The 25,849-nt window shown below is 40.6% G+C and overlaps 1 protein-coding gene across 1 annotated transcript; it reads left to right on the forward strand.

Annotated features, from left to right (window-relative positions):
* The first annotated feature begins 344 nt into the window (after positions 1-344).
* Positions 345-25,849, forward strand: CEP55 (centrosomal protein 55). The gene is made up of 9 exons (XM_047703240.1): positions 345-631; positions 3,099-3,293; positions 7,405-7,680; positions 10,140-10,208; positions 18,391-18,541; positions 20,242-20,555; positions 22,075-22,146; positions 23,060-23,185; positions 24,730-25,849. Exons 2-9 carry the CDS (start codon positions 3,111-3,113, stop codon positions 24,928-24,930), a joined length of 1,392 nt encoding a protein of 463 aa, XP_047559196.1. The 5' UTR covers positions 345-631; positions 3,099-3,110; the 3' UTR covers positions 24,931-25,849.

A 25,849-nucleotide genomic window follows, 5' to 3' on the forward strand; every position in this document is an offset into this window, starting at 1 on the left:
AGTAATGTGCTTCATCCCCAAAGCAGACAAACGCAAACCAGCTCCTCACAAGGGAACACCAAGCCTTAGGTCGGAGTCTTCAGAAAAGCCCAGGGAAAGCCCCAGAATAGGGCTGCGGACCCAGGGACAGGACTTCGGTCCTCCGTCCCGCCTCTGCCCCAGCTCCCTCAGACTCACCTCAGTCCCATCTCGCGTCCTAGTTCTAGGCCCCGCCCCCTTGGAGGCCGCAGCCAATCGGGGAGCCACGAGCCCGCCGCTTGTGGCGCGCCCCCTTCCTGCCAGCCCCGCCCCCGCCGGCAGTGACGTGCCCCGCCCCGCAGCCGCGGGATTCAAACTCCCGGAAGCGGCGCCCGTGCCGCCGGGTGTGACTGGGCGGACGCGAACGCCGGCACTGGCCTCAGGTGCCGGCTGGCGGTGGGGAGGCGACAGCCGAGGGTGACAAGGGCGACCAGGGCCCGCAGCCCCGAGGCAGATCTGACGGCGAGGGAGGCGGGATCAGCGGGCGGACAGCGTCGGCTTCGACTCAATCACTGCCCGTCCTGATATATGTCCCTTTTCCCTGGCGCTTGCCTGGCACCGGGTTGGGAGGCTCACGATCGTCGGCGTGTCGAACCTTCCTTACAGCTTTGCGGTGGGTACTACCATCCTCTTCACCCCCCCCCCCTTTTTTTTTTGTCACGGAGAGGCCAAGCGACTTGGCTAGGGTCTTTCGTGAAAACATCAATTTACCCATTACCAAGCACATTCATGTCTGTTCTACAAACATCTTCATTTTAGAGGTGAAAAAAAAAAGAAGTGCCTCATTTCGCAGGTTTCCTTTGCCTCCCTGTTTGCCCACACAGCTCCCGTGTGAGGGTTTTTGTAAGATTTTTAAAAGATTTATTTATTTGTTTATTTTGCGAGAGAGGGCGAGCCGATGCACAAGAGGGAGGGCAGAAGGAAAAGCAGAGAGACTTTTACGCAGCCCTGCCAGCGGGGATCCGACCTGGGGCTCCATCTCAGCACCCTGAGATCACCACCTAAGCTAAAAACACCGACTGTGCCACCCAGGCGTCCCGTTTTTGTAAGATTTGCCTCCGCTTGGAAAGAATGTGGCCTGTAGCCCATGCCTTGTGGAGGTTGTTGGATCGCGGTTTGTTCCGTCACCTCCTGTCCAGCATTTCTAAGATCTCTTCAGCCAAGCAATAAATATGTATTGAGCAGCTGCTGTTAGGTGCTGTGAGTGACAAAAATAATTCAAAGTTCGGCCCCTGAAACAACTGTTGAACAAATTTAAAAAGCAGATGTAGGGTGGGAGTAAACAATGTGTGCTATGGCATATTAGCTTATACAGAGAGAAGGCTTCCTGAAGAAGGGACAGTGGGTCAAAGTTTGAGAAGTGTGAGCCCTGTGAGTATCAGCCTGCGGGGGATAGAAGAAACAGGGAAGGGAGGTTGGTAGGACTAAGTGGTGGGGCGCTGTGAGATCCCAGCAGGGTCCAGTCCAGAAGCTAGAAACAGGAGAGCGTTTCATTGCAAGAGTTCTGCCCAGAGGTCAGGAACTAATGTCCATAGGTTCCTTCCAGTTCTACTGACCTATATAGTTCCACCATTCTGTGTTTCAGTGATTTGGTTGAAAAATAGTTTTCTGTCTTATCAACTCATTAAACCATGTCAACAATGTGTTATTAACAGAACCCTACAGGGAAGAACTTCCTGTGGCAGCAGGTTCTCAAGATACCATAATCTTGCATTAGCCTTAATTGATTTACTAGTTATCTTAGTCTGTCACCTTGGGCAAAAATCCGGTACTAACCTTCGCTAGATGGTCTGTTCAACTCAGTTTACACAGCTCTAGTGTTTTCAGGCTCTCTGATTTCATACAGGATGACCCCAAAAGTCAATTTTACAGAGAGGCCTAGGTCTCCTCAATTTTTACTGGAAACAATTCTCACTACTTTTCATTTTCTATGTAGTGTTAACTTTACAACTCGAGAAACTTTACTACTTGAGAATTTGTGTCTTTGTTATTTCTTGTCTTCTTTACTGGATTGACAATTCCATTTTGTAAGGGAACATGTCTTTTTCTTTTGTTTCTTCCTCTCTCTCTCTCTCTCTTTTTCCGATTTATGCTGCCTGGTAAATCAGATTTTCTTATATTTTTTGAATGCATGAATGATGCCATATTCCTCTAAATTTCTCAGTCACCATCACTATTTTATCTTAGGACCATAAGGTGGCAAATGCTTTTTAATCTCCCTAATTAAAGCTACTGTTACTATATCCATAGTATTTTTCACTATAGATTTTGCTCTAGAGTTAATATACACTTCTCCTAAACTGTTAACTAATACTGTTAGCAGATTCTAAGCTTCTTCTTACTTAATTTGGCCTCTTATTCTTAATTCTTGAGTATTGTGCCTCTTTTTCCTGATCTTGGATTCTCCTCACTTTTGCCTACTGTACTCTCTCAGCAGACTATTTACATAGATTTGAACTAGATCTATCTTCTAAAATAGGACATATCATTATGTCAAGTAATGCCATTTCAGTGCTTATGTTCTCAGAATTATATCATTTACCACCAGCTTTTTATTCCTGGGTAAAATATTTGTTTGTGATCCATTTCTTTCAGCGTCCACTTAATGGTTTAATCATTGATCCCCTTTTTTAAACAGAACTTTCTCACTGAAGCATGATACACATACAGAATCCTGCACAAAACATAAGCATCCAAGTTGACATACTTTAAAAATTTTTTGGTTTTAAGACCAGTATGGTTAACATATGGTGTTGTGTTAGTTTTAGGTGTACAATATAGTGATTCAACAATTTGGTACATTACTCAGTGTGCATCAAGATAAGTTGACATATTTTTAAGAGGTGAATGCTCCCCATGCATCTACCACCTAGATTAAAAAATAAATATTGATACCAGCAAGCCAGGAGCCTTTCCCAGTCCCTCTCCCATATCCCACTGGTTTGGCTATGTCACTTCTATGGAGAGGGAAATGTTCTTCTATTTAGCAAATAGGTTATTAGACCTTTTCAAACTTCAGACTTGACCTTTTAAACTTAGACTTATTTAAAAATATAATTGTATTTTTATTTTTTTTACAGTTAGTTTCAGGGATGTCTTCCAGAAGTCCCAAAGGTTTAATTAAAGGTAAATGGGGATCAAAGCCTAGTAACTCCAAATCAGAAACTGCATTAGAAAAATTTAGGGGAGAAATTGCGGCCTTAAAAACATCAGTGGATGAAATCACAAGTGGAAAAGGAAAGTTGACTGATAAAGACAGACACAGACTTTTGGAGGTGAGTGGCCTTAAAAACCTTTTCAAATTGTAATAAGCTTTACTGTTAGAGGTGAGAAAGTATTTTCCCAATAACGTTGTAATTTAGTTTTTCTTCTCATTCACTAAATGTAAAAAATCAAATTTTAACAATTTCCAAGTGTTCAATGGAGTTCAGATTTTAACGTGAGTGCTTAAAAACCCATTTTATCATATATACTGGCTGCTTTCCAAGTAATCTTTGTTTTCAGATTTTTTGAGATAAAATCATCACCTATATTGTTAAACTGTATACTGTTAAATTATATTTCAGATTCTCTAATTTACAATTTGTTATGGCATAATCAATAAAGCAGTTAGGAACTTACTAGATTTAAAAATTTATGCTGATAAAGCATTTGACAAAGTACAGCATCCTTTCATGATCAAAACTCTTAAAAGTATACGGATAGAGGTACATATCTCAATATCATCATAGCCATTTATGAAAAACCCACAGCGAATATCATTTTCAATGGGGGAAAAACTGACAGCTTTTCCCCTCAGGTCAGGAACACGGTAGGGTTGTCCACTATCACCACTGCTATTCAACATAGTACTAGAAGTCCTAGTCTCAGCAATCAGACAACAAAAAGAAATTAAAGGCATCCGAATTGGCAAAGAAGAAGTCAAATTCTCACTCTTTGCAGATGGTATGATACTTTATGTGGAAAACAAAAGACTCCACTCCAAAACTGCTACAACTCATACAGGAATTCAGTAAAGTGTCAGGATATAAAATCAATGCACAGAAATCAGTTGCATTTCTTTACACCAACAACAAGATAGAAGAAAGAGAAATTGGGGAATCGATCCCATTTACAATTGCACCCAAAACCATAAGATACCTAGGAGTAAACCTAACCAAAGAGGCCAAGAATCTGTACTCAGAAAACTATAAAGTACTAGTGAAAGAAATCGAGGAAGACACAAAGAAATGGAAAAACGTTCCATGCTCATGGATTAGAAGAACAAATATTGTGAAAATGTCTATGCTACCTAAAGCAATCTACACATTTAATGCAATCCCTATCAAAATACCATCAGTTTTTTTTCAAAGAAATGGAACAAATAATTCTAAAATTTATATGGAATCAGAAAAGACCCCAAATAGCCAGAGGAATGTTGAAAAAGAAAGTCAAAGTTGGTGACATCACAATTCCAGACTTCAGGCTTTATTACAAAACTGTAATCATCAAGACAGTATGGTACTGGCACAAAAACAGATACACAGATCAGTGGAACAGAATAGAGAGCCCAGAAATAGACCCTCAAATCCATGGTCAACTAATCTGACAAAGCAGAAAAGCATGTCCAATGGAAAAAAGACAGCCTCTTCAACAAATGGTGTTGGGAAAATTGGATAGCCACATGCAGAAAGAAACTGGACCATTTCCTTACACCACACACAAAAACAGACTCATGAAAGACCTAAATATGAGACAGGAACCCATCAAAATCCTTGAGGAGAACACAGGCAGCAACCTCTTTGACCTCAGCGGCAGCAACTTCTTCCTAGAAACATCACCAAAGGCAAGGGAAGCAAAGGCAAAAATGAACTATTGGGACTTCATCAAGATCAAAAGCTTTTGCACAGCAAAGGAAACAGTCAACAAAACCAAAAGACAACTGACAGAATGGGAGAAGATATTCGCAAGTGACATATCAGATAAAGGGCTAGTAACCAGAATCTATAAAGAACTTATCAAACTCAACACCCAAAGAACAAATAACCCAATCAAGAAATGGGCAGAAGACATGAACAGACATTTCAGCAAAGAAGACATCTAGGTGGCCAACAGACACATGAAAAAGTGCTCAACATCACTCGGCATCAGGGAAATACAAATCAAAAACCCAATGAGATATCGCCTCACACCAGTCGGAATGGCTAAAATTAACAAGTCAGGAAATGACAGATGCTGGCGAGGATGCGGAGAGAGGGGAACCCTCCTACACTGTTGGTGGGAATGCAAGCTGGTGCAGCCACTCTGGAAAACTGTATGGAGGTTCCTCAGAAAGTTGAAAATAGAGCTACTCTACGACCCACAAATCGTACTACTTGGTATTTACCCTAAAGATACAAATGTAGTGATCTGAAAGGGCACATGCACCCGAATGTTTATAGCAGCAATGTCCACAATAACCAAACTATGAAAAGAACCTAGATGTCCATCAACAGATGAATGGATAAAGAAGATGTGGTATATATATACAATGGCATACTATGCAGCCATCAAAAGAAATGAAATCTTGCCATTTGCAACAACGTGGATGAAACTAGAGGGTATTATGCTGAGCGAAATAAGTCAATCAGAGAAAGACAATTATATGACCTCCCTGATATGAGGAATTTGAGAAGCAGAGTGGGGGGTTTGGGGAGTAGGGAAGGAAAAAATGAAACAAGATGGGATCAGGAGGGAGACAAGCCATAAGAGACTCTTAATCTCACAAAACAAACTGAGGGTTGTTGTCAGGGGGGATAGGGAGAGGGTGGTTGGGTTATGGACATTAGGGAGGGTATGTGATATGGTGAGTGCTGTGAAATGTGTAAGCCTGATGATTCACAGACCTGTACCGCTGGGGCTAAATAATACATTATATGTTAATAAAAATAATTAATAAAGTGTTAAAAAAGATAAAAGGTAAAAAAAATTAATCTTTTATTTTATTTTATAAAAGTTTTTATTGTTCATAGTTAAAAAATAAATGACCTGTATTAAATAGTATCATTGGATTTCTTTAAAATCTTTTTATAGGCACGTTATAAAACTGAATGATTATTCTTTTTAACGCCACATATTGAGGTAAATACTTATTTGAGCATTGAAAAATGATCTATCAAAGATTATTTTGCATTCTGGTGATGGAATCTATTAACTTCCCTGAGAGATCTCTTTCCAGTTCTTTCCACTTTTGACAAGCACTGGTTGTCAAAACTTCATTCCTGTATAATCAATTAAAATTAAACTTCCTCTAACTTCTACCCATTTGTTCTAATTGTACCTTTTACAGCTGCATAGAACAAGTCTATTTTTTACCCATATGACAACTTTTCAGATATTTGAGGAAATCTTGCTTCTTTTACTTTTCTGTAGACCAACCCCATATTCTTCAGAGTTTCTAACTTCTTAACATCCTGGTTACTTTCCTGAACACTTTGTGATGTGTTCATTTTCCTTCTGAACTTTGCACCCAGTATTGTGCACAGTGGCAAACACAAGTTGAAATTGCACTATTTCCAGTAATCTGGATGCTATACTCTTCAAAAGCCTAAAATTATATGGGCTTTTTAAAAAAAATTATATCATACTACTGCCTTATCTTAGGCTTAAGGCAACTAAAATCCACTCATCATTTTCACAGGGTCATCTAACTCAGTTTCCCCATTTTATATTTGAACAACTGCTTCTCCCTTCCATACCCAAGCAAGTTTGTAGTTTTATGTTGTTTTTACCGTGTTAGCATGTGAAGTCATTCTGTTAACTTGTAACCGGCTCTCCAGAGGTGCTTTGTCCCTTCTGTCCGCAGCAGCTTAACTAGCTGCCTTCTTTATCTTTTAAATCCTTGAAAATGTGAACCCTCCTTCAAAGCTCATCTTTTACATCTGATACCAAATCATTTGTTAACAAAAACAAGTTAATGAATGCATTTTTATCCATTTGTAAGGTTCTGTAATTTTTAAGTTCTCTTGCTTCAAGTTCATTAATGAGCATGTAGCTCTTGTATGACTACTTTTAGCCTTTAAGATGATTAAAACTGGTAGATGAAAGGATGATTATCAGATATTCTTGTGAGAGCCAGCTTTTCTTTAGCTTTCTCTGACTGCTCTTGACAGAGTTGGTTTCTCCTTTCTGTGTCTGTGTCGCATTTATTTTATATATATCCCTTAACTATAGCACTTACCCCACTGCATTCATGTGTTGGTTTACCTCTCAGTGAGGTCTCTGAGCATAGGACCTTGGCTTCATTTTCTTTTTGGTCCTGGTGTCTAGTATAATGCTGACTTGATGTATGATAAATCCTTCATAAATGTTGTTTATTTTCATGTTTGACCTGGCTTTGTTCTAAGATTTTTCTTAGTTTATATCTAGAAAATTCGAGTCCTGGAAGCTGAGAGGGAAAAGAATGCTTATCACCTCACAGAGAAAGACAAAGAAATACAGCACCTCAGAGAGCAGCTGAAAGCCAGGTATAGCAACACTGCGTTGCTTGAACAGCTGGAGGAGAAAACAAAGGAAGGCGAGAGGAGGGAGCAGCTGTTGAAATCCTTGTCTGAAGAGACAGATGTATTGAAAAAACAGTTGTCTGCTACCACTGCAAGGCTTGCTGAACTTGAAAGCAAAGCCAGTACACTTCGCTTATCACAGGTACTCACCATTTCTTTAAACCCAGATTTTTTTTCCTTTCTGATATAATTTGTAATTCTAGTGAAGAGTGGTTTTATTAAAACACCCTTATCAAGTGATGAAACAGAATAGTATACTAACAGGTTATTTTTTATTCATAGCCTGGTTCCCTCTCCATAAGCAAAAATAGTTAATATGGCTGCCTCCACTCCCCAGACAATTGTTTTGCGCAAGAGAATATTCAGAATACGGAATCCACTATGTCTCCACAACATCTAAGAAGGTTCTCCTCAGATTTCATTCCTGTAGTTTCTATCCTGAGGACAATAGGCTTCATTTTGTTGTTGTTTTCAAATTTGAAATTCACAATTACAATATCAAGTATACTCTTTTGAGCTACCAGTGCTTTTGCTCCCCCTCTTTTGTTTAAACTAGTGTAGCAGAACAAGGAAAGCTTTGTCTGTGATTTCAGATTTTGGTTCTGCCACTTGCTAATTGTGTGACTGAACAAATTTCTTACCCTTTCTAGCCTTATAGACAATTCTAGAATTCGCCAGACCCTTCTTCTAAACTTCAGTTTACACATTGGTAAAATTGGATAAGAATACTGGAGATTAAAATAGGTGAAGGAGATAAAGAGGTACAAAAAAAAAAAAAAAAAAGAGAGAGAGAGAGAGAAACAATACTGGAGATCAAATGTTGTAATATATGTAAATCTCCTTGCATAGTACTTGGCATTAAGTGCTCAGTAAATGGTTTCTTACTGATCAGATCCTTGATTCTTTTGTAATTTTGAACGTTTGGATAATGCTAACACTACAACTATTAATACCACCTATAAAAGAAAATCTGTAGCTTTCAGATATAATATCTCAATGTTGTTAAAGGTCTTTGCACTGTCTCTCCCATTTAGAGGAGTCAGAATGATTAAATCAATACATTTATATGTACTCTCATTGATGGGCAGTTGAGTATTTTTATAGGCGAATTTTTTTTTTTTTTAAGATTTTATTTATTTGTCAGAGAGAGAGAGAGGAGAGCGAGCGAGCACAGGCAGACAGAATGGCAGGCAGAGGCAGAGGGAGAAGCAGGCTCCCCGCCAAGCAAGGAGCCCGATGTGGGACTCGATCCCAGGACGCTGGGATCATGACCTGAGCCGAAGGCAGCTGCTTAACCAACTGAGCCACCCAGGCGTCCCTTTATAGGCGAATTTAAAGAGGTTAAGTTTTCCTAGAGAATTTTCACACAGCTAAAATTTGTGAAAATTATAGATTCAAAGTGGTTGCCTAAAATTTTCCTTAAAGCTCAAGGACTGGTTTCTCCACTTTTGAATATGGAAACACAAATCCTGGTAGAAATGAGAACTTTAGAAAATATACTCTTATAATAATTGGGGGGCTATCCACATTAATTTCTGTATTAGTCGGCCTATTTTATTGCTGTAACAACCAACCTCCAAATCTCATGGTCTTATATACAACAAATGTTAATTTTTCCCTCATGTCACAGTCTAGTGCCTGTGGGAGTGAAGGAGGCTTTGCTCTGCAGTCACTCAGATCCAGCTTCCTCCCTTTCAGTGGCTCCCTTGTCCTTGCACCAGATCCTCTGTGTACAGCTGTGAGCTAGAGAGAGCATGTGGAGCATGAGGGCAGCGTCTGGGGGCCAGGCCTGGCATTGGCATATTTCACTTTTGCCCACATCCCATTGGACAGAATTCAGTCTCGTGGTCTCACTAACCGCAGGGAAGGCTGGGACATACAGTCCACAATGTGCTCAGGGGGAAACTTGGTGAACTGCCTCTGTCCAAGTTTTTAACCAAGAGGACTAAATCAAGAGGGATAAAGGGCTACTAGGTGAGTGTCTAGAGTATCTTTGGAGAAAAATATTTTGTGATTTCTTTCCAGTGTTCACACAAGTCTGCTTCTTTAAAGCTGTTAGAAGACCGAAATATAGCTTATTATGAGTTTTGTTGGTTAGTCTGGATACCTAACCATCCAGCCATCCAACCTCTATTTCTTCTGTGAGAAAATTTTTAAAAAAAGAGAAATTATGTTTTGAGTTCTGTATAATCTGTATGAGCTAATACTAATTAATACCACTAATAAAATATAATTTTAGAAGACAACTTTTATCTTTTGTTTGACAATTTAATATTTTCCAGATTTCATTTTAAATAGCCCGACTGTTTTGTTTTGTCTCATTTTGGTGAGAACCACTGGGCAATTCTTATGCACTGAGGTTTTGCTAGTGATCCAGAGAACCTCAGAAGTCAAATTAGATATGAAATCTGCTGAGAGAGTTTCCAGGAGATCTTCCTTCTCCTCTGGTACTCATCACCTGGCATGATGGTTCATCAGCATGTACTAGATCTGGATTTTGAGATGCCCTTGTGAAGTATACTGTGTTATCCTAGAACCAGATATAATGAGGAAACTTCTCTTGTTAAATTTATGATATTAACTAATATTGGTTTATTTCAGACTGTGGCTACAAGCTGCTTCAACTCATCGATGAATGATATTCATGAAATGGAAATACAGTTGAAAGATGTAAGCTCATTTCCTTTTATTTATTTATTTTTTAAGATTTTATGTATTTATTTGAGAGAGAGAGCATGAGGAGGAGCAGAGGGAGAGGGACAAGCAGACTCCACACTCAGTGTGGAGCTCAATGTGGGGCTTGATCTCATGACCCTGTGATCATGACCCAGCCACCCCTCATTTTCCTTTTATAAAGTTATGAGAAGAGAGGATTAATTCATTCATTCTTAAATTTCATGGAAATTGACAGAGTTGATGGTGTGACTTGAAAACAGTCTATCTCCCTAGCTTACCACCTATAAGTCTCTTTCTAGACATTCTAGAGGACCACTTCCTCTAGCCATGGTCTCATTAGGTGAGAAAGTCCTAGAAATCACCTCAATAGTTAAAAAATGTTCCTTCTTTGCCTAAATCTTATTGTATTATTATGGTGTATCTTAATTTATAATTTCTTCTCTTGTTTATCCATGAAAGATGTACTCAATCATTTGAAATTCTTCCCTTGGAACCAGGATGTGCTTTTGTAGTTTGAAAAGGGAACATGTGGGGCGCCTGGGTGGCTCAGTGGGTTAAGCCTCTGCCTTCAGCTCAGGTCATGATCCCAGAGTCCTGGGATCAAGCCCCGCGTTGGGCTTTCTGCTCAGCGGGGAGCCTGCTTCTCTCTCTCTCTCTCTCTCTCTGCCTCTCTGCCTACTTGTGATCTCTGTCAAATAAATAAATAAAATCTTTAAAAAAAAAAAAAAGGGAACACTATACTCAGTGCTTCATTCCTATAGAATTTGATATGAGGTCATTCTAGATATTTGGTAAAGCTTTATTATTTCAGAGTTATGTCTTAAATAGATTGATGTGTTTCATTGAGAATTGAATAAGGACTATTATTCACAGTGTATTTTTTCAAATTTCAGTATCAGATACCCAAAGTATAAAATTCTTGAGTTAAATATTAGGTAGGTATTTTGATTCCAGAAATATTAACTGGCAAGTCTACCCTCCTCTAAGTTCCTCTTAAGATTCCTGTTTTATTTCATCTAGCAAGTGTCCTTGAGGTCTATTTGATCTTCAAAAGAATTTAAATCCCTTGAGTGTCTGTATGGTGGGGTACTATAGTAACCTTATCAAAGTAATTCACCTACAGTTAGATAAAGAAGGAACATAATTTTTAAAGATCTTTCAAAAGAAGTTCTTTGTGGGGCGCCTGGGTGGCTCAGTCATTAAGCCTCTGGCTTTGGCTCAGGTCATGATCCCAGGGCCCTGGGATGGAGCCCAACATCAGGCTCCCTGCTCAGCAGGAAGCCTGCCTTTCCATCTCCCACTCCCCCTGCTTGTGTTCCCTCTCTCACTGTGTCTCTGTCAAGTAAATAAATAAAATCTTTAAAAAAGTAAAATAAAGAGAAGTTCTTTGTGTTGTATGTTATACTGAACTTTATCATTTTGTGTGTATCAGTACCTACCAGATGCATGTACGTAGGAATAAATCTACACACCTCCTGCTTTCCCCCTTTATTTACTCCAACCGTGCAGGCTTTCTAGCTTTTCCTTCAATACACTGCTTTTTCTTTCTGTTCCCTCTGCCTGCCACCCACGCTCTTCCCCCCAGATATCTTCATGACCCGCTTCCCCAATTCATCGTATAATACTCAGTTGTTACCTTCTTGGGTAGGAGGGGTGGTAGGAGTGGGGCCTGAGCCAGAGAGTTGCCTAGCCACCTTTTCTAATAATATAGCTCCAAGACAATTCCTGTTACCTTTCCCTGCTTTTGTAACTTTCCCCCTCATCACACATTACTGTTAAACTTACTTGTTTATTTACTTTATTATATGAGTCTTACACTGGTATATGTTTAATGAGGGAAGTGTGTCTGTGGTGTTTTCACTGCTATATGGCCAGTGTCTAGAACATTTGAATTTTATTAGTATCTGAAAATATATGCTGTTGTCTGAAACTTATATATAATTTTAGGTTTCTCAGCATCACCTGCTTCAAATACCAGTTAAAGTTATTCTCAGATAATGACAGTTCTATGTATGAAAGTAACTTTGAAATGTTAACCGTGTATACCCAAGCTTTTTGTTCTGTTTTATCTTTTCAGCTTAAGGATCACATTGTGCTCCTCTGCTCTGTTTACTTTAGAGAGGCTTTTAGATAAGTGGAGTAAAATTTAACCCAACTCACGTTCAAATGGTCTAGACTGAGCAGGGCCTCCCAGACTCACATGTGACTATGAGACTAGGGGATCTTCATCAAATGCATGTTCTGATTTCACTCGTCGGGTAGGGCCTGAGATTCTGCATTTCCAATAAGCTCCCAGCTACTGCTGCATTAACTTACACATCTGAGAAGCAAGAGATGGTTTAGCTGTGGCTGTCTGTGAGCGCAGGGAGAGCAACCTGGCCCTCTGCTAAGCACAGTGGCTGTCCCATGATCCTGCTTTGGGAGCTCAGCAGTTCCAGGCCCTCACCCCTGCTCTAAGCTCCCACAAATCGGCCTGGAACACTTTGCCCACCTATTTTAAGAATCAGCATTTGCGGGCGCCTGGGTGGCTCAGTGGGTTAAAGCTTCTACCTTCAGCTCAGGTCATGATCTCAGGATCCTGGGATCAAGCCCCGCATCGGGCTCTCTGCTCAGCAGGGAGCCTGCTTCCCCCCCCCCCCCCCGGCCCCCCCGCTCTCTGCCTACTTGTGATCTCTCTCAAATAAATAAATAAAATCTTTAAAAAAAAAAAAAGAATCAGTATTTGCTATGCTAAAATGAGCCCTAAAAACCCATGTTCACCTTTCTTAAGGCCTAGCTGTGTCATTCCTCAGCTACCATTTTGGTCTGACATTTTGAAATAATTACATGGAGTTGGTACTGTAAACACTGTACAGTGTCATTAACTTGCAAACCAGATAGGCTAAGAGGCAGCTGAAATAGGCATTTCCTGCTTTTAATTTTTAAAATCTGATTTTTAGGGGTGCCTGGGTGGCTCAGTGGGTTAAGCCAATGCCTTTGGCTCAGATCATGGTCTCTGGGTCCTGCGATCAAGCCCCACATTGGGCTCTCTGCTCAGCGGGGAGCCTGCTTTCCCCTCTCTCTCTGCTTGCCTCTCTGCCTACTTGTGATCTCTCACTCTGTCAAATAAATAAATAAAATCTTAAAAAAAATAATAATAAAATCTGGGGCACCTGAGTGGCTCAGTGGGTTAAAGCCTCTGCCTTCAGCTCAGGTCATGAACCCTGGGTCCTGGGATCTAGCCTCACATCAGGCTCTCTGCTCAGCATGGAGCCTGCTTCCTCCTCTCTCTGCCTGCCTCTCTGCCTACTTGTGATCTCTGTCAAATAAATAAATAAAATCTTAAAAAAAAAATAATAATAAAATCTGATTTTTAAGCAGAATGTAGGAAAGATAATTATTAGTTTTTTATTTAGAAAAAATTCAAATTTATAGAAAAGTTATAAGAATGAAAATGGTACATAGAGCACACATATACTCTTTACTAAAATTCAAACATTGTTAACATTTTGCTCCATTTTATACCTCTTTCAGTCCCCACCCTACCCTCCCCGACACATATTTTTTTTTTCTGAACTATTTGAGAGTGAGATGCATAGATTATGGCCCTTAAAACCCTTATACTTCAGTATCTATTCCTCAGAATGAGATGTTCTCTTATGTGACTACAGTACAGATAACAACTTTATTTTTTTTTTAAAGATTTTATTTATTTATTTGACAGAGAGAGAGAGATCACAAGTAGGCAGAGAGGCAGGCAGAGAGAGAGGGGGAAGCAGGCTTCCAGCTGAGCAGGGAGCCCGATGCGATGCGGGGCTCGATCCCAGGATCCTGAGACCATGACCTGAGCCAAAGGCAGAGGCTGGATCCACTGAGCCACCCAGGCGCCCCAACAACTTTATTTTTTAAAAAGATTTTATTATTTGAGGCAGAGAGAGAGCACAAGTGGGGATAGGAGCAGAGGGAGAAGCACGCGGGAGAGAGCTTGGTCCTGAGATCACGACCTGAGCGGAAGGCAGATGCTTAATCGACTGAGCCACCCAGGCGCCCCCAGATAGCAACTTCAATAAATTTAACACGGACACTATACTTCTGTGTAATCTACCATCCATATTCCAGTTTTGTCAATTTTGCCCACTTCTGTTCCATATTTTTACTGATAACTTAAGAGGAAATGTTAAATGCATGCCTAACAGGTACGGAGAGGACACAAAGCTGCAAGAGATAATAATTCAATGGTAACTCTAAAGATGCAAAACTAATATCAGCATTTATTGATGACCATCAAATCCACTTATTATTGATACTATTTAGAGAAGAAAGCAAATGCCGAAGTTGGTGAGAAGAGGCCAGGGGAAAAGAAATGTTGACTCCTTTACTGAAGTAACATCGCCATCACCTGGCCTTTCAGAATATTGCACCTCGAGTCTTCATCCCATAGTTCTGTTTTTCCTACTTAAGTAATGTATGGACAGGTTCATTTAAAAGAAGAAAATTTCATTACCATCCAATGCTGACTTGAATTACTTATATTGAAATGTTTCTTAATGATGGACAATTTTAAAATTCGATATAAAATTAGGTATCTTTAGCATCTAACACATATGATTTATAAATATTTGGATACATGCATGCTTTTTGAGTCCTATAACATTACCTCTTTTGTCAGTTAAATTTGAGAATGTAATACAGAGCAGATGTACATTATCTCTACTTTACAAATGAATCCTTAAGCTCTGCGAGGAAGACTCATGTTATAACTGCCTGACAGGTGCAGAGAGAAAAGTGTGTGGCCAAGTGACTGGAGGGCCCTGGACTAAGTCTTTGATCCCAGAGGCTGCCTCTGTCTCTCTAATCCATTTCTTAGTTCTACAGAAAACAGACACGGAAAATTCGTTAAGCCCCATGTCTAGATGCTCACGAGTCTGTACAATGCTCACGGAAGGAGCCTACCAAAGGTTAGAGGAACTCTCTAGACTTTAAGAGTTTTTATATAGGCAGATCTTTTCAGACTTGAAGCTCAGCTATTTTTATCTTAAACGGAGAGAAAATCTTACCCTGAAAGAAGATGCTCTGATGCACAACTGAGAATGTCCAGTATGTTCCTTACCACTTTCCCACCTCACCCCCTAGGGTGAGACGCCAGCATGTGGGGGAGGGGAGTCCCTCCCTTTTCAGTACATTTACAACAAATGCAGGGTGATTCAGAAAGAATTGAGCACTTCTAGAAATGTATTCCAGTATGTATGTTTTACTTCGGTCCGCTTTGACTGGGCAAATTTTTGGCAAGAAATTTATGTTTGTGCTGTCTTTTTTTGGGCCCCCCGAAGGATATGAAATGATATGTCCTGGCTGCCACTTCCACCATTGGTGATAATAGATTCCAACAGGTCTGGGATGAATTAAGGCACAAGGGGTACATATGAGGCACTTGTTAAAATCATAGAAATAGCTATGATAGTTCTGTTACAAAGGGGTTTGAAATTCATTTTCATATATTCCTTGGTTTATGAGTGATAGTTTTTTGAAAGTGTTCGATTCTTTTTGAACCATTCTAAATGGATTGTTCTTCTGTGTATAAGGAACTTCTAGATTCTTTCATGCCTTTTCCTCCCTTCCTGAATACTCTCAAACTTCTCTTTGGACTAGAGACCTGCATGGGTGCTTGCTGGTTCTTGGGAACCACTGTTCCTCCAACTCCATGTCATCACCATTGTTTTTCAAGTACATGAATGGAATGATACAAATTCTAAACAAGCCTGGGCCCAACTGTCCTGGGGCTCATGATCTAGTTCAGATAAGAACTACCATCAGGACAAGTACAATCAAGGTCATGAGTGTAAAATGTCAAATAGACTGAATGGACATTAAAATCAGTGTTGGCTTACACAGGAAAGGGAGCTTGGTGAGGATACTTATGGTGAGGAGCCTTGAAAGACGGGCTTGGATGCACGGGAACTTGATGAAAACGTGGGATTTAAGTGGGTAGGTGATCTAGGGAGGAGTTTTAGGGCATTCTGGGCTCAGAGGGTGTGTGTAGTTGTGTGGACAGCAAGGTGGCAGTGGAGGCCAGAAATGAATGACCAGGCTGTAACCTGAAGAGATGGGAAGAGGCAGATTATGGACCATTTTAATGTTAGCCTAAGGGAACACAGCTTCGTTTTAGCAAGTGGTGTCATGAAGCTTTCAAAAATTCTGAATTTTCAAAAATTCAAAAAAAAATAATTAAAATGATTTAGCACTTTGGGGGAAAAGGGGAAAGGTTGAACTGAACTTATTAAGAGTAGTTCTTTTCCCCCTCAAAATAGTGATTATTGTTTTAATTAACCGAAAGCTTTTGGTGATAGCCTGTGTCTCCTCTTAATCTTGTAATGGGGAAATCACCTTCCAAATGAGACTGTATTGTTGAGCAAAAAAATGGAGACTTTTTTCCTTTTTTCTCTTAATCCAAAAACAGGATTTACCAAGATCCAACAGCAAATCATTGCTTAAGTGGGCATCCCTGTGGGGGCAGACGGGTCATAGCACAGGCACCAGGGCCCAAGACTCAGCAAAAATGAGCTTGCCTGTCGTGAAGGGGCATTCACATCATTATGTGGGCCTCCTTCTGGGATACTTCATAACATTTTACACGTGTGACATCAGGCTTAGATGTACTGGCCTCTCTACCAAATGGTCATTGGGACTTACTTTCCCAGCCTCTCAGGAACTAAGAAAGAAAAAGGGACAATCCCATCTCCTTAGACTGAACTTCCAGGTTAGAAAGGAGAGAACAGTTATAATCTCGTTGCCATGGTGATGCTGTATAAGAATTTCTAGGCTTTCCTCCAGCCCCAGCACCACCAGACAGTTGTCTTTTTTGCTAGCTTTCAACTTGAATCTGTGCCCCACTTTCAATAACAAAACTAGGGTAGGGGACGGAGGGGGAGGGTTGTGTATGATTGCTGGAGAGAGTGGGCTGGCCTGGCAGACTCCTTTGGTTTTGCCTTTGACTGAATTTTCCAGGATCAAGATGTTAAGAACAGTGAGAGCTAGATTCAGAAGGTATATGAATTTGTCCTAGTTGATAATAATTCACCACCTCATGAATCTTCATGCCCTTGTCCCTATATACCACCTCATCTTACCCACTTAATGTAGTTTATTCTGTGAGGCTTTGCCAGTGTCTTGCCACAGATCAGGTGGCATGAGGTTTTCAAACTCAGGTTAGGTGGCCAGGTAAGCCGATCGGAGCCTGTCTAGTTTCTTGAGGGAAAGATTCAACTAAAATGAAAAACCGATGTTAGCAGTGACAGTAAAGTGAATCAGTTTCCCTGTTACCAGCTAACTTAAATAGACACTGCCTGCTTTATTAGTATTATCCTATCACCAAGTGATTTCTGGAGTACATATTATACACAAAGCTAGGAATCCTCCCAGAAGAGCATGGTCTGCCACTTCAAGGAACTTACTATTTGAAAGACATAGTAACCACAGATAAAAAGCTGAAGATGTTTAGTCAAATGATTTATTGTTTGATAAAATATAAAATTTAAAACTATGTAGCCATATATTTATATAACAACTGAGTTCTTAAGCCCCCGTGTAAACCGCGTGAGTGATCGCAGTGTGGGCTTTTTACTTGTGTTGTAAGAGACATAAAGGATGAGAATTGGTGATAAAGAGGGTAGCGGCTCTTTACGTTTGATTCTCTGAGAAGTAGCCGTGAGATGGAGTTCAGAGTTCAGGTTACTGGACAGCAGCATCTGTGAAGGAGAAAGGGGTAGCAAGATTGGGCAGGGGACACCAGCAGACCAGGTGGCTGGGTCTGACTGTGCCTCTGTCCGCATGGGGAGCTCCTGAGCGGAGTTGTGTAGGGTGGAAGTCTCTGGAGCAGGGCTCGTCTACCTGGGCCACAGAGGCGTTCTAGTTTATGGAGAAAGACATGGACAGATGCAAAGCAAATTGTGTATAGGAGACAGCAGACAAATGAACTTGGCCCCATGGAAACATGGCTTCTCTGTGGTGTGAGGTACTCCGAAGGAGCCTGACGTCACAACGGATCTCCAGATTGCGAACCATGTAGTGGTGTAGATTTCTACTACATGAACCATGACAATTTCTTTGTACTCAGAAAGGCTCCATCACTGGGGCTCTCTTATCCATTTTAAGGTTTTAATTTTTTTTATTAATGATTTGCTTTCATTTTCATTTTGAGGCTCTGGAGAAAAATCAGCAGTGGCTTGTGTATGATCAACAGCGGGAGGCCTACGTAAAAGGACTTTTAGCCAAGATCTTCGAGTTGGAACAGAAATCAGAAACAGCTGCTCATTCACTCCCACAGCAGACCAAAAAGGCTGAATCAGAAGGTACTGGTATAGAAATGTTCTTTCGGGGTAGGCCTGCCTGACATTTTCCAAAAGAAGAGATTCGTCAAATTTAGATTTTTATAAATGTGTTAGAAAGTGAATTAAGCAAATCTTAGAACTCTGAAGTAAGAAAGACCATGTTAGGAAGTCTGTTTTCTCATTGTTTTCTGAAGAAAAGGGACAGAAGGGGCGCCTGGGTGGCTCAGTGGGTTGAGTCTCTGCCTTCAGCTCGAGTCGTAATCTCGGGGTCCTGGGATCGAGCCCCACGTCGGGCTCTCTGCTCGGCAGGGAGCCGGGTTCCCCCTCTCTCTCTGCCTGCCTCTCTGCATACTTGTGATCTCTGTCTGTCAAATAAATAAATACTTAAAAAAAAAAAAAGAAAAGGGACAGAGGCACAGGGTCATGGATCTCTGGCAGTTCTGAAGGCACATGAAATTTTCTCCTTCATCCACGTCCTTCCCCATCTTCAAAGATCTTCTCCAACTTCATTTCTCCTGGAGTTGGCCTTGTCACTGATTGCCTTTTTACTCTGCTTCCTTTCACACATTCATATCACTCCCAGGAAAAGGAATACATCTTATAGCTGATTCTTCAGTCTTTTGAGTCTCCCACAGAATTGAAATGAGCGCTCCTCAGGAGAATGAAGGCTTTTTGCCAAGTGCTTTGCAGCTTCCCTTGCATGGAGTTTCACAAGAACCCTAAGAGGTGGGGCAAGAGGGCCCATTTTACAGACGGGGAAATCGGTTCAGCAGTTCTAGATGATGAGCTGAGAAAAGAAGAGAAACCCCCATGCAAAGCATTTGTTAGAAGACTGACAGCCCTAATGGGACTGAAGTTTGAATTTTGAATTATGTAAAGAGAAGGCTAAAGAAAGGCAGGCAAGGCTCCTAATCTTGGAGCTTCATGTTTGAATATTTAAAATGAAGATAATGATAAAAAATAAAATACAAAAAGAATTAGGGACAAAGTTACTTTATTGTAATGCCATTATAAGAATATTACACATAGGGGCACCTGGGTGGCTCAGTTGCTAAGCCTCTGCCTTTGGCTCAGGTCATGATCCCATGGTCCTGGGATGGAGCCCCGCATCAAATCAGGCTCCCTGCTCAGTGGAAGCCTGCTTCTCCCTCTCCCACTCCCCCTGCTTGTGTTCCCTCTCTATGTCTCTGTCAAATAAATAAATAAAATCTTAAAAAAAAAAGAATATTAAAGATTTTAGTGGTGGGCTAAGTCTAATTTCTTTCTTTCGTGATATAGTGTTCTCTGTGTGTACGTGTTTTATCAAAGTAATAGAAGCTCTTGTTAAAGTAATTTGATAGTAATATAGAAGGGCCTGCCCCTCCCTTTCCTTCCCATCCCAATTGCTCTTTCTCCCTCCCATCAGGGCAGCTGCTTTTAACATTTTTGTTTTTAATTTTGGTAATTATATATATAAATAATGAGCTTATGTCTCCATTTGTTCATTTATCTTCTTTAGACATTAGTTACTTTCCCTTCCCATAGAATAGCTATATTACTGTTTCCAGTTCTTCTGTTTTTTAGATTTACTTCAAATAATGAACCTGAATTCTTTCTTGTTCCGTCAGCAACACTATCTCTTCATTTTGTAAGATCTGACTTATAGAAATGTGTGTAGTTTTAACTTCTCAGGAATATTATTTATTGTATAAAGTGTGTTGTGCCTGATGTGTTTGTCAAAGGTTATCTTCAAGAAGAAAAGCAAAAATATTACAACCATCTTTTGGCAAATGCAAAAAAAGATCTTGAGGTTGAACGACAGACCATAACTCAGTTGAGTTTTGAACTTAGTGAATTTCGAAGAAAATATGAAGAAACGCAAAAAGAAGTTCAAGACTTAAATCAACTGTTGTCTTCACAAAGAAAGGCAGATGTACAACATCTGGAAGACAGTAGGCATAAAACAGAGAAAATACAAAAGCTCAAGGAAGAGAATGATATTGCTAGGGAAAAACTTGAAGAAGAGAAGAAGAGATCGGAAGAGCTCTTATCTCAGGTGAGCCTAAGTAAGACTTTCCATGCTCCCGAATTCAAAATTGTCATGGTACCTACCAGTGTCAGGGACTATTTTAACCACTAGGGAACCAGCAAGGAACAAAACAAGTTCCTGTCTTGCATGGGATTCTTCTTTAGAATGGAAACAGACCATAAGCAAGCACCAAAATTACCAAGTAAATTCAAGAATATAAAGCAGGACAACATGACACGGAGAAATTAGGGGACAGAGATGGTATTTGGATAAATGCCTTTTGGCAAGAAGGAACCAGTCAGTTGAGCGACTGGGAATTCCCTCCTGTACACAGAGGCTCTCTGTGAGAAGGAGGTAGGGGTGTATGAGAAGCCAGAAGGTGTGAAGCAAAGAGGGGAATCGGCACTGGTTCCCAGGCTGGCCCTTTGATCATGATGACAGTGTGCTCAAGTGAGTTTTCACAGTACCTTCCATGTTCTTTTTTTTTTTAAAGATTTTATTTATTTATTTGACAGAGAGAGATCACAAGTAGACAGAGAGGCAGGCAGAGAGAGAGAGAGAGAGAGAGGGAAGCAGGCTCCCTGCTGAGCAGAGAGCCTGATGCTGTCCTCGATCCCAGGACCCTGAGATCACGACCCGAGCCGAAGGCAGCAGCCCAACCCACTGAGCCACCCAGGCGCCCACCTTCCATGTTCTTATACTCACCACCTTCTGCCAGGATGTCTGTGTCAGTGACAGTGGAGTTGCTAAGTTAGGATGATTAGAACCGCATACTACTGCAGCAGAAACCATTCATTTAAATCTTGTTGGGCAGCATGGAATAGTGGAAAAAAACATTATTCAGGGTCCATACCTGGTCTGTAGTTCAGGACATGTGGCCTTGGGAAAATCAGCTACCTTCTCTGACTTGCGGATCTCTGATGTGTCAAATTAGTCACAACAATCTCTTTTTGCTTCCTGGGACTTTTGTGAAGGTCAGCTGGGAGAATGTGAAAGTGCTTTGTAAAACCAAGGGGCTGGGCAGATGTTCATTTTTGCTACTATTAGAATAGGAAGTCATTTTTAAACATTATCCGAAGTTGAGAGAGGGATTAAAACACAGTCTGTAACATTTGCCTTCTTAGTCTTTACCACCCTGGCTTCTGCCTACAGGCGCGAGCAGTGATATTTACAAAAGATGAAGCAGAAATGGTCAGGAATTTTATTCCACCTCTGTGGGCAAGGAGGGCAAGGCACTGCCAGCTTTGTTATCCTACTCAGAAATACTGGTGGATGTTAGAACTTCCAGGGAAGTGGGTGTGTGTACTGCAGAGTTGGGCGCTGTTCCTTGACGTCGTCGAGCAGTCTGCCCCAGGGATCTCTCAGCCAGGGCGGGACTGCTCAGCTGCTTCAGTCGATAGCCACCCGACAGGCAGCGGCAGTGACTCAGCCCGGCGAGCAGGTGCGGTCCCCAGTAGAGATGTGAGATTTGTGAGCCTCTCCTGCATCCCAGCTCATGCAGTAAAAGATTGGATATGACAGTGTTGGCTCTGTTTACATCTGACAGGTCCAGTTTCTTTACACGTCTCTGCTAAAGCATCAAGAGGAACAAACAAGGGTCGCTCTGCTGGAACAACAGGTACTTCTCGGGGTTGCAGCTATATTTGACTAACCTTGTTAGGAAATGGGATGTTTCCTCACATTTACACTGTTCTGTGAAGAACCATTTGAAAGTCATGAGGTTTTTTGTTGTTGTTGTTGTTTTTTTTTTTTTTTTTAGAGTGGAACCAATTGAGCAGGGGGTAGGGGGTAGGGGCAAAGGCATGGGGAGAGAGAATCTTAAGCGGGTTCCATGCCCATGCTCCATGCGGGGCTCAATCTCACAAACCCAAGATCATGACCTGAGCCAAAGTCAAGATTTGGACACTTAACCAACTGAGCAAGCCAGGTGCCCCTGCAAGCTGTTTTTAATAAACTCTAATAACAGCAAAAAATTAAGTGACTATCTGATAGTCATGTATTCCTGTCTTCAAGATAAGCCAAATTGGCTGAGATGGCAATTGTTTGTCAGGGTGATGTTGGCCTGGGAAAATTTTATTCTTCCCCACGCGGCTTCTGTAGTCCCTACTCTAGCCTAACGGGATCTCCCCGAGAGGGCTACCTTATAACTTCCAGAGAACTCAGAGAGATACCATTTATTCTCAGAACAGAGAGCAGAGGTTTTCAGTGTATTCCAAACCAGGGAAAAGCCATTGCTTTCCCTTCTTCCCCTTCCCCACAAAAGGGGGAGAAAGTCCAACCAGCAACTTCTGAAGCTCCTCCTCACTCACCTACACTTCAAGCATGGGCTTTGCTCCTTGGATAAACCGAAAACTGAACTGAACGGAACTGTAGCTGTAGCTTCTTCATTTAGCAACATCTCATTGTCCTCAGATGAATTCTTGCTGGGAGGGCACACACTTGCCTCTAATAAAAATGTTCAAGCTTCTAGTCAGATGAACTGGACAGTATATATTAACCTGTGATTTTCTTGTCCCGGGCATTTGTTCCAGATGCAGGCATGTACTTTAGACTTTGAAAATGAAAAACTTGACCGTCAAAATATGCGGCACCAATTGCATGTCATTCTTAAGGAGCTCCGAAAAGCAAGAAATCAAATAACACAGCTGGAATCCTTGGTGAGTCTGGAATGGTTAAACTAAAACTCATTTTCTTCTTTCTCTTTCTACCATTTTCCCATTTTCCCATTGATTTATCAGACCGGTTCCCAAACTAGGAGGATACAGCTTAAGAGTGGCTATTTCTCAAATTGTAGACAAAACCCCTGCTTCATCTGAAGCCACTGCCTTTTGAGCATCAATTCAGAGCCCTGAAAAGGGACATTATGTGCCTCTGCATCGTGCCAGCCTTGGCAGTACCTGGGATCATGTCTGTCCCCCAACTCCCGCCACCCCCCAGCGTGGCATGTGGATTCTAGAGGCAGGACACAGGGGCTGCCTGTGATCCTAGAGGCAGGACTTGGGGGAGTGTGGGGGGAAGGGAGTGCAGTTGTAAATCCTCAACTGAAACTATGTTTTTCTATTTAAAAAGAAAGGAAGAAATGCCATTTTTAGTGATAATGGATTGTTCCTGTTACTACACTGTTTTAGGCATATTGAGCTAAGCACATTTTGTGGGTTACATTGAACACATAATCATTTAAAACATAAACCTTTTAAATAAGACTTTTTTTCTATGAGAAAGTAATTTTTGACTTACTGTTTTCATCTTAATAAACTTTTCGACCAAGCCTGTTGGGATCCATGTTGTTTGTGTTTATGTCCCATTAGCACATATTTCATACATGATCCTAGTAGGGCAGAATATTGGCAGATGGTGAAATGTTACGAATAGAATTCCTCAGTTTTTGAAGGAGAAAAAAAACCCAGTTGTTAAAAAAAATCATTTGTAGCTTCTTTATGAATAAAAGACAAAATACGTTTTGACTGTTTTTTAGTACATAATTGATTTTGACCATTTATATTATTTGAAGTTGAAATTTATAATTAATTTCTGTTATTGTTTTTCAAAGTATAGGAAGCTGGAGGGTATACAAAAGAATCCATAGTTTTCCTGTGCTTTTCTTTGTGTCCCTGCTGTCATTTCATCTTTAGAGTATACTGTATGTTATTCCTTTTTAGACTTTATCAACTAGTCTAAGTTCCTCAAAAAAAAAAAAAAAATGAAAAAGGAAAGTCATGAAGGTATTATGCAATACTTCCATCATTTCTGTGTGTAACCTGTTTGATCAGCTAACATTTTTTGCTACTGTTAATTCTATGTTTTGTTTTTTTTTAATATTTTATTTATTTGACAAAGAGAGACTCAGCAAGAGAGGGAACACAAGCAGGGGGAGTGGGAGAGGGGGAAGCAGGCTTCCACTGAGCAGGGAGCCCAATGAGGGGCTCCATCCCAGGACCCTGGAATCATGACCTGAGAAGGCAGACACTTAAAGGTTGAGCCACCCAGGCGCCCCTATGTTATTATTATTATTATTTTTTATGGCTGAACTTGCCCCTTTAAAAAAAAAAAACTAGCAAATTTTGTCAGCCTCGTTACATGGGTCTACATTTACGTTTGGCTCTAAGTATTTTAATAAAACCTATCCACGTAGACACCTAATCCTAGTACTTTGTGGGTCATCTGAGTAATTTATAACCACCTCCAATCATTTATTTTTCAGAAGCAGCTTCGGGAGCTTGCCTTCACAGAGCCACTAGTCACTTTCCAAGGAGAGTCTGAAAACAGAGTAAAAGTTGCCTCACCAAAAAGTCCCTCTGCTGCACTCAATGAAAGCCTGGTGGAATGTCCCAAGTGCAATATACAGTATCCAGCCACCGAACACCGGGATCTCCTCGTCCATGTTGAATACTGTTCCAAATAGCAATATAATTATTGTTTCTGTGTCAAAAGGTTCAATACTGTATCTTATGTTCGCTTATGGACATTTTGAATTACTTGTTTCACGTCTCCTATAAGAAACTGCCTCTCTCCCTTTGAGAGTCTGGCACAGGAGAGAATCATTGTATTTTTTGGGCTGCTTTGCATTTTCCTTGGCAATGATACCTCCCTGAGATGGTTCATCTTCAGGTTTCGGAGACCGAATGTGTGAGCTGAGACAGCTGATACTTTGGACTGTTAAAGTACTTGATGAGGAAAAGATATTTCAGGTGATTGCTTGTGTGCTAAATCTGTTGTACCAGCAAGCAAATATTTTATGTTTTGTAGATTTTTAAAAATCAAAGTTAACTAACCAAGAATCTTACTGTGTTGGCTTTTGTTATCTGAGATTTGTAAACCTACAATTCTGATTTTCACGGCCATTATAAGGTGGTAATACTTCCTATATCTTTCCCTTTCTTTTATAAGGCGGTTATTAGAAAAGTTGGAAATTTTCTTGATCTTTTTTGCTGCTCCCTGTTGAAACCGAGCTATGTTCCAAGCACAAAGCAGATTCTGCTTAAGGAATACTCAGTGGCCACACAGTGTTCTCTTTCACGCTAACTGGCTATAACTTCCAACTAGAATTTCATTAGCACATGTTGGTCAGTTAAAGATGTTAAAATGAATTTTAGCAAAACCATCCAGCCCTCTCATTTGATTGGCAGGTATTTATTTATTTTTGGCACTCAAGGTTGGGCAATGTAATGAGCAGATATTTGCTTATCTGAATATATATTTTTATACATGTGAGTGTAAACCCCTAATTTTTTTTATTTCTTCAGGTTTTCTAAAATGCTGGACACTGGGCTACTGTTAGTAATATAAAGGAGAAAAGAATAAAATTATTTAATAAGTTTTAA

This window comes from Lutra lutra, chromosome 14 (assembly GCF_902655055.1).
Source record: "Lutra lutra chromosome 14, mLutLut1.2, whole genome shotgun sequence".
NCBI classification, from domain to species: Eukaryota; Metazoa; Chordata; class Mammalia; order Carnivora; family Mustelidae; genus Lutra; species Lutra lutra.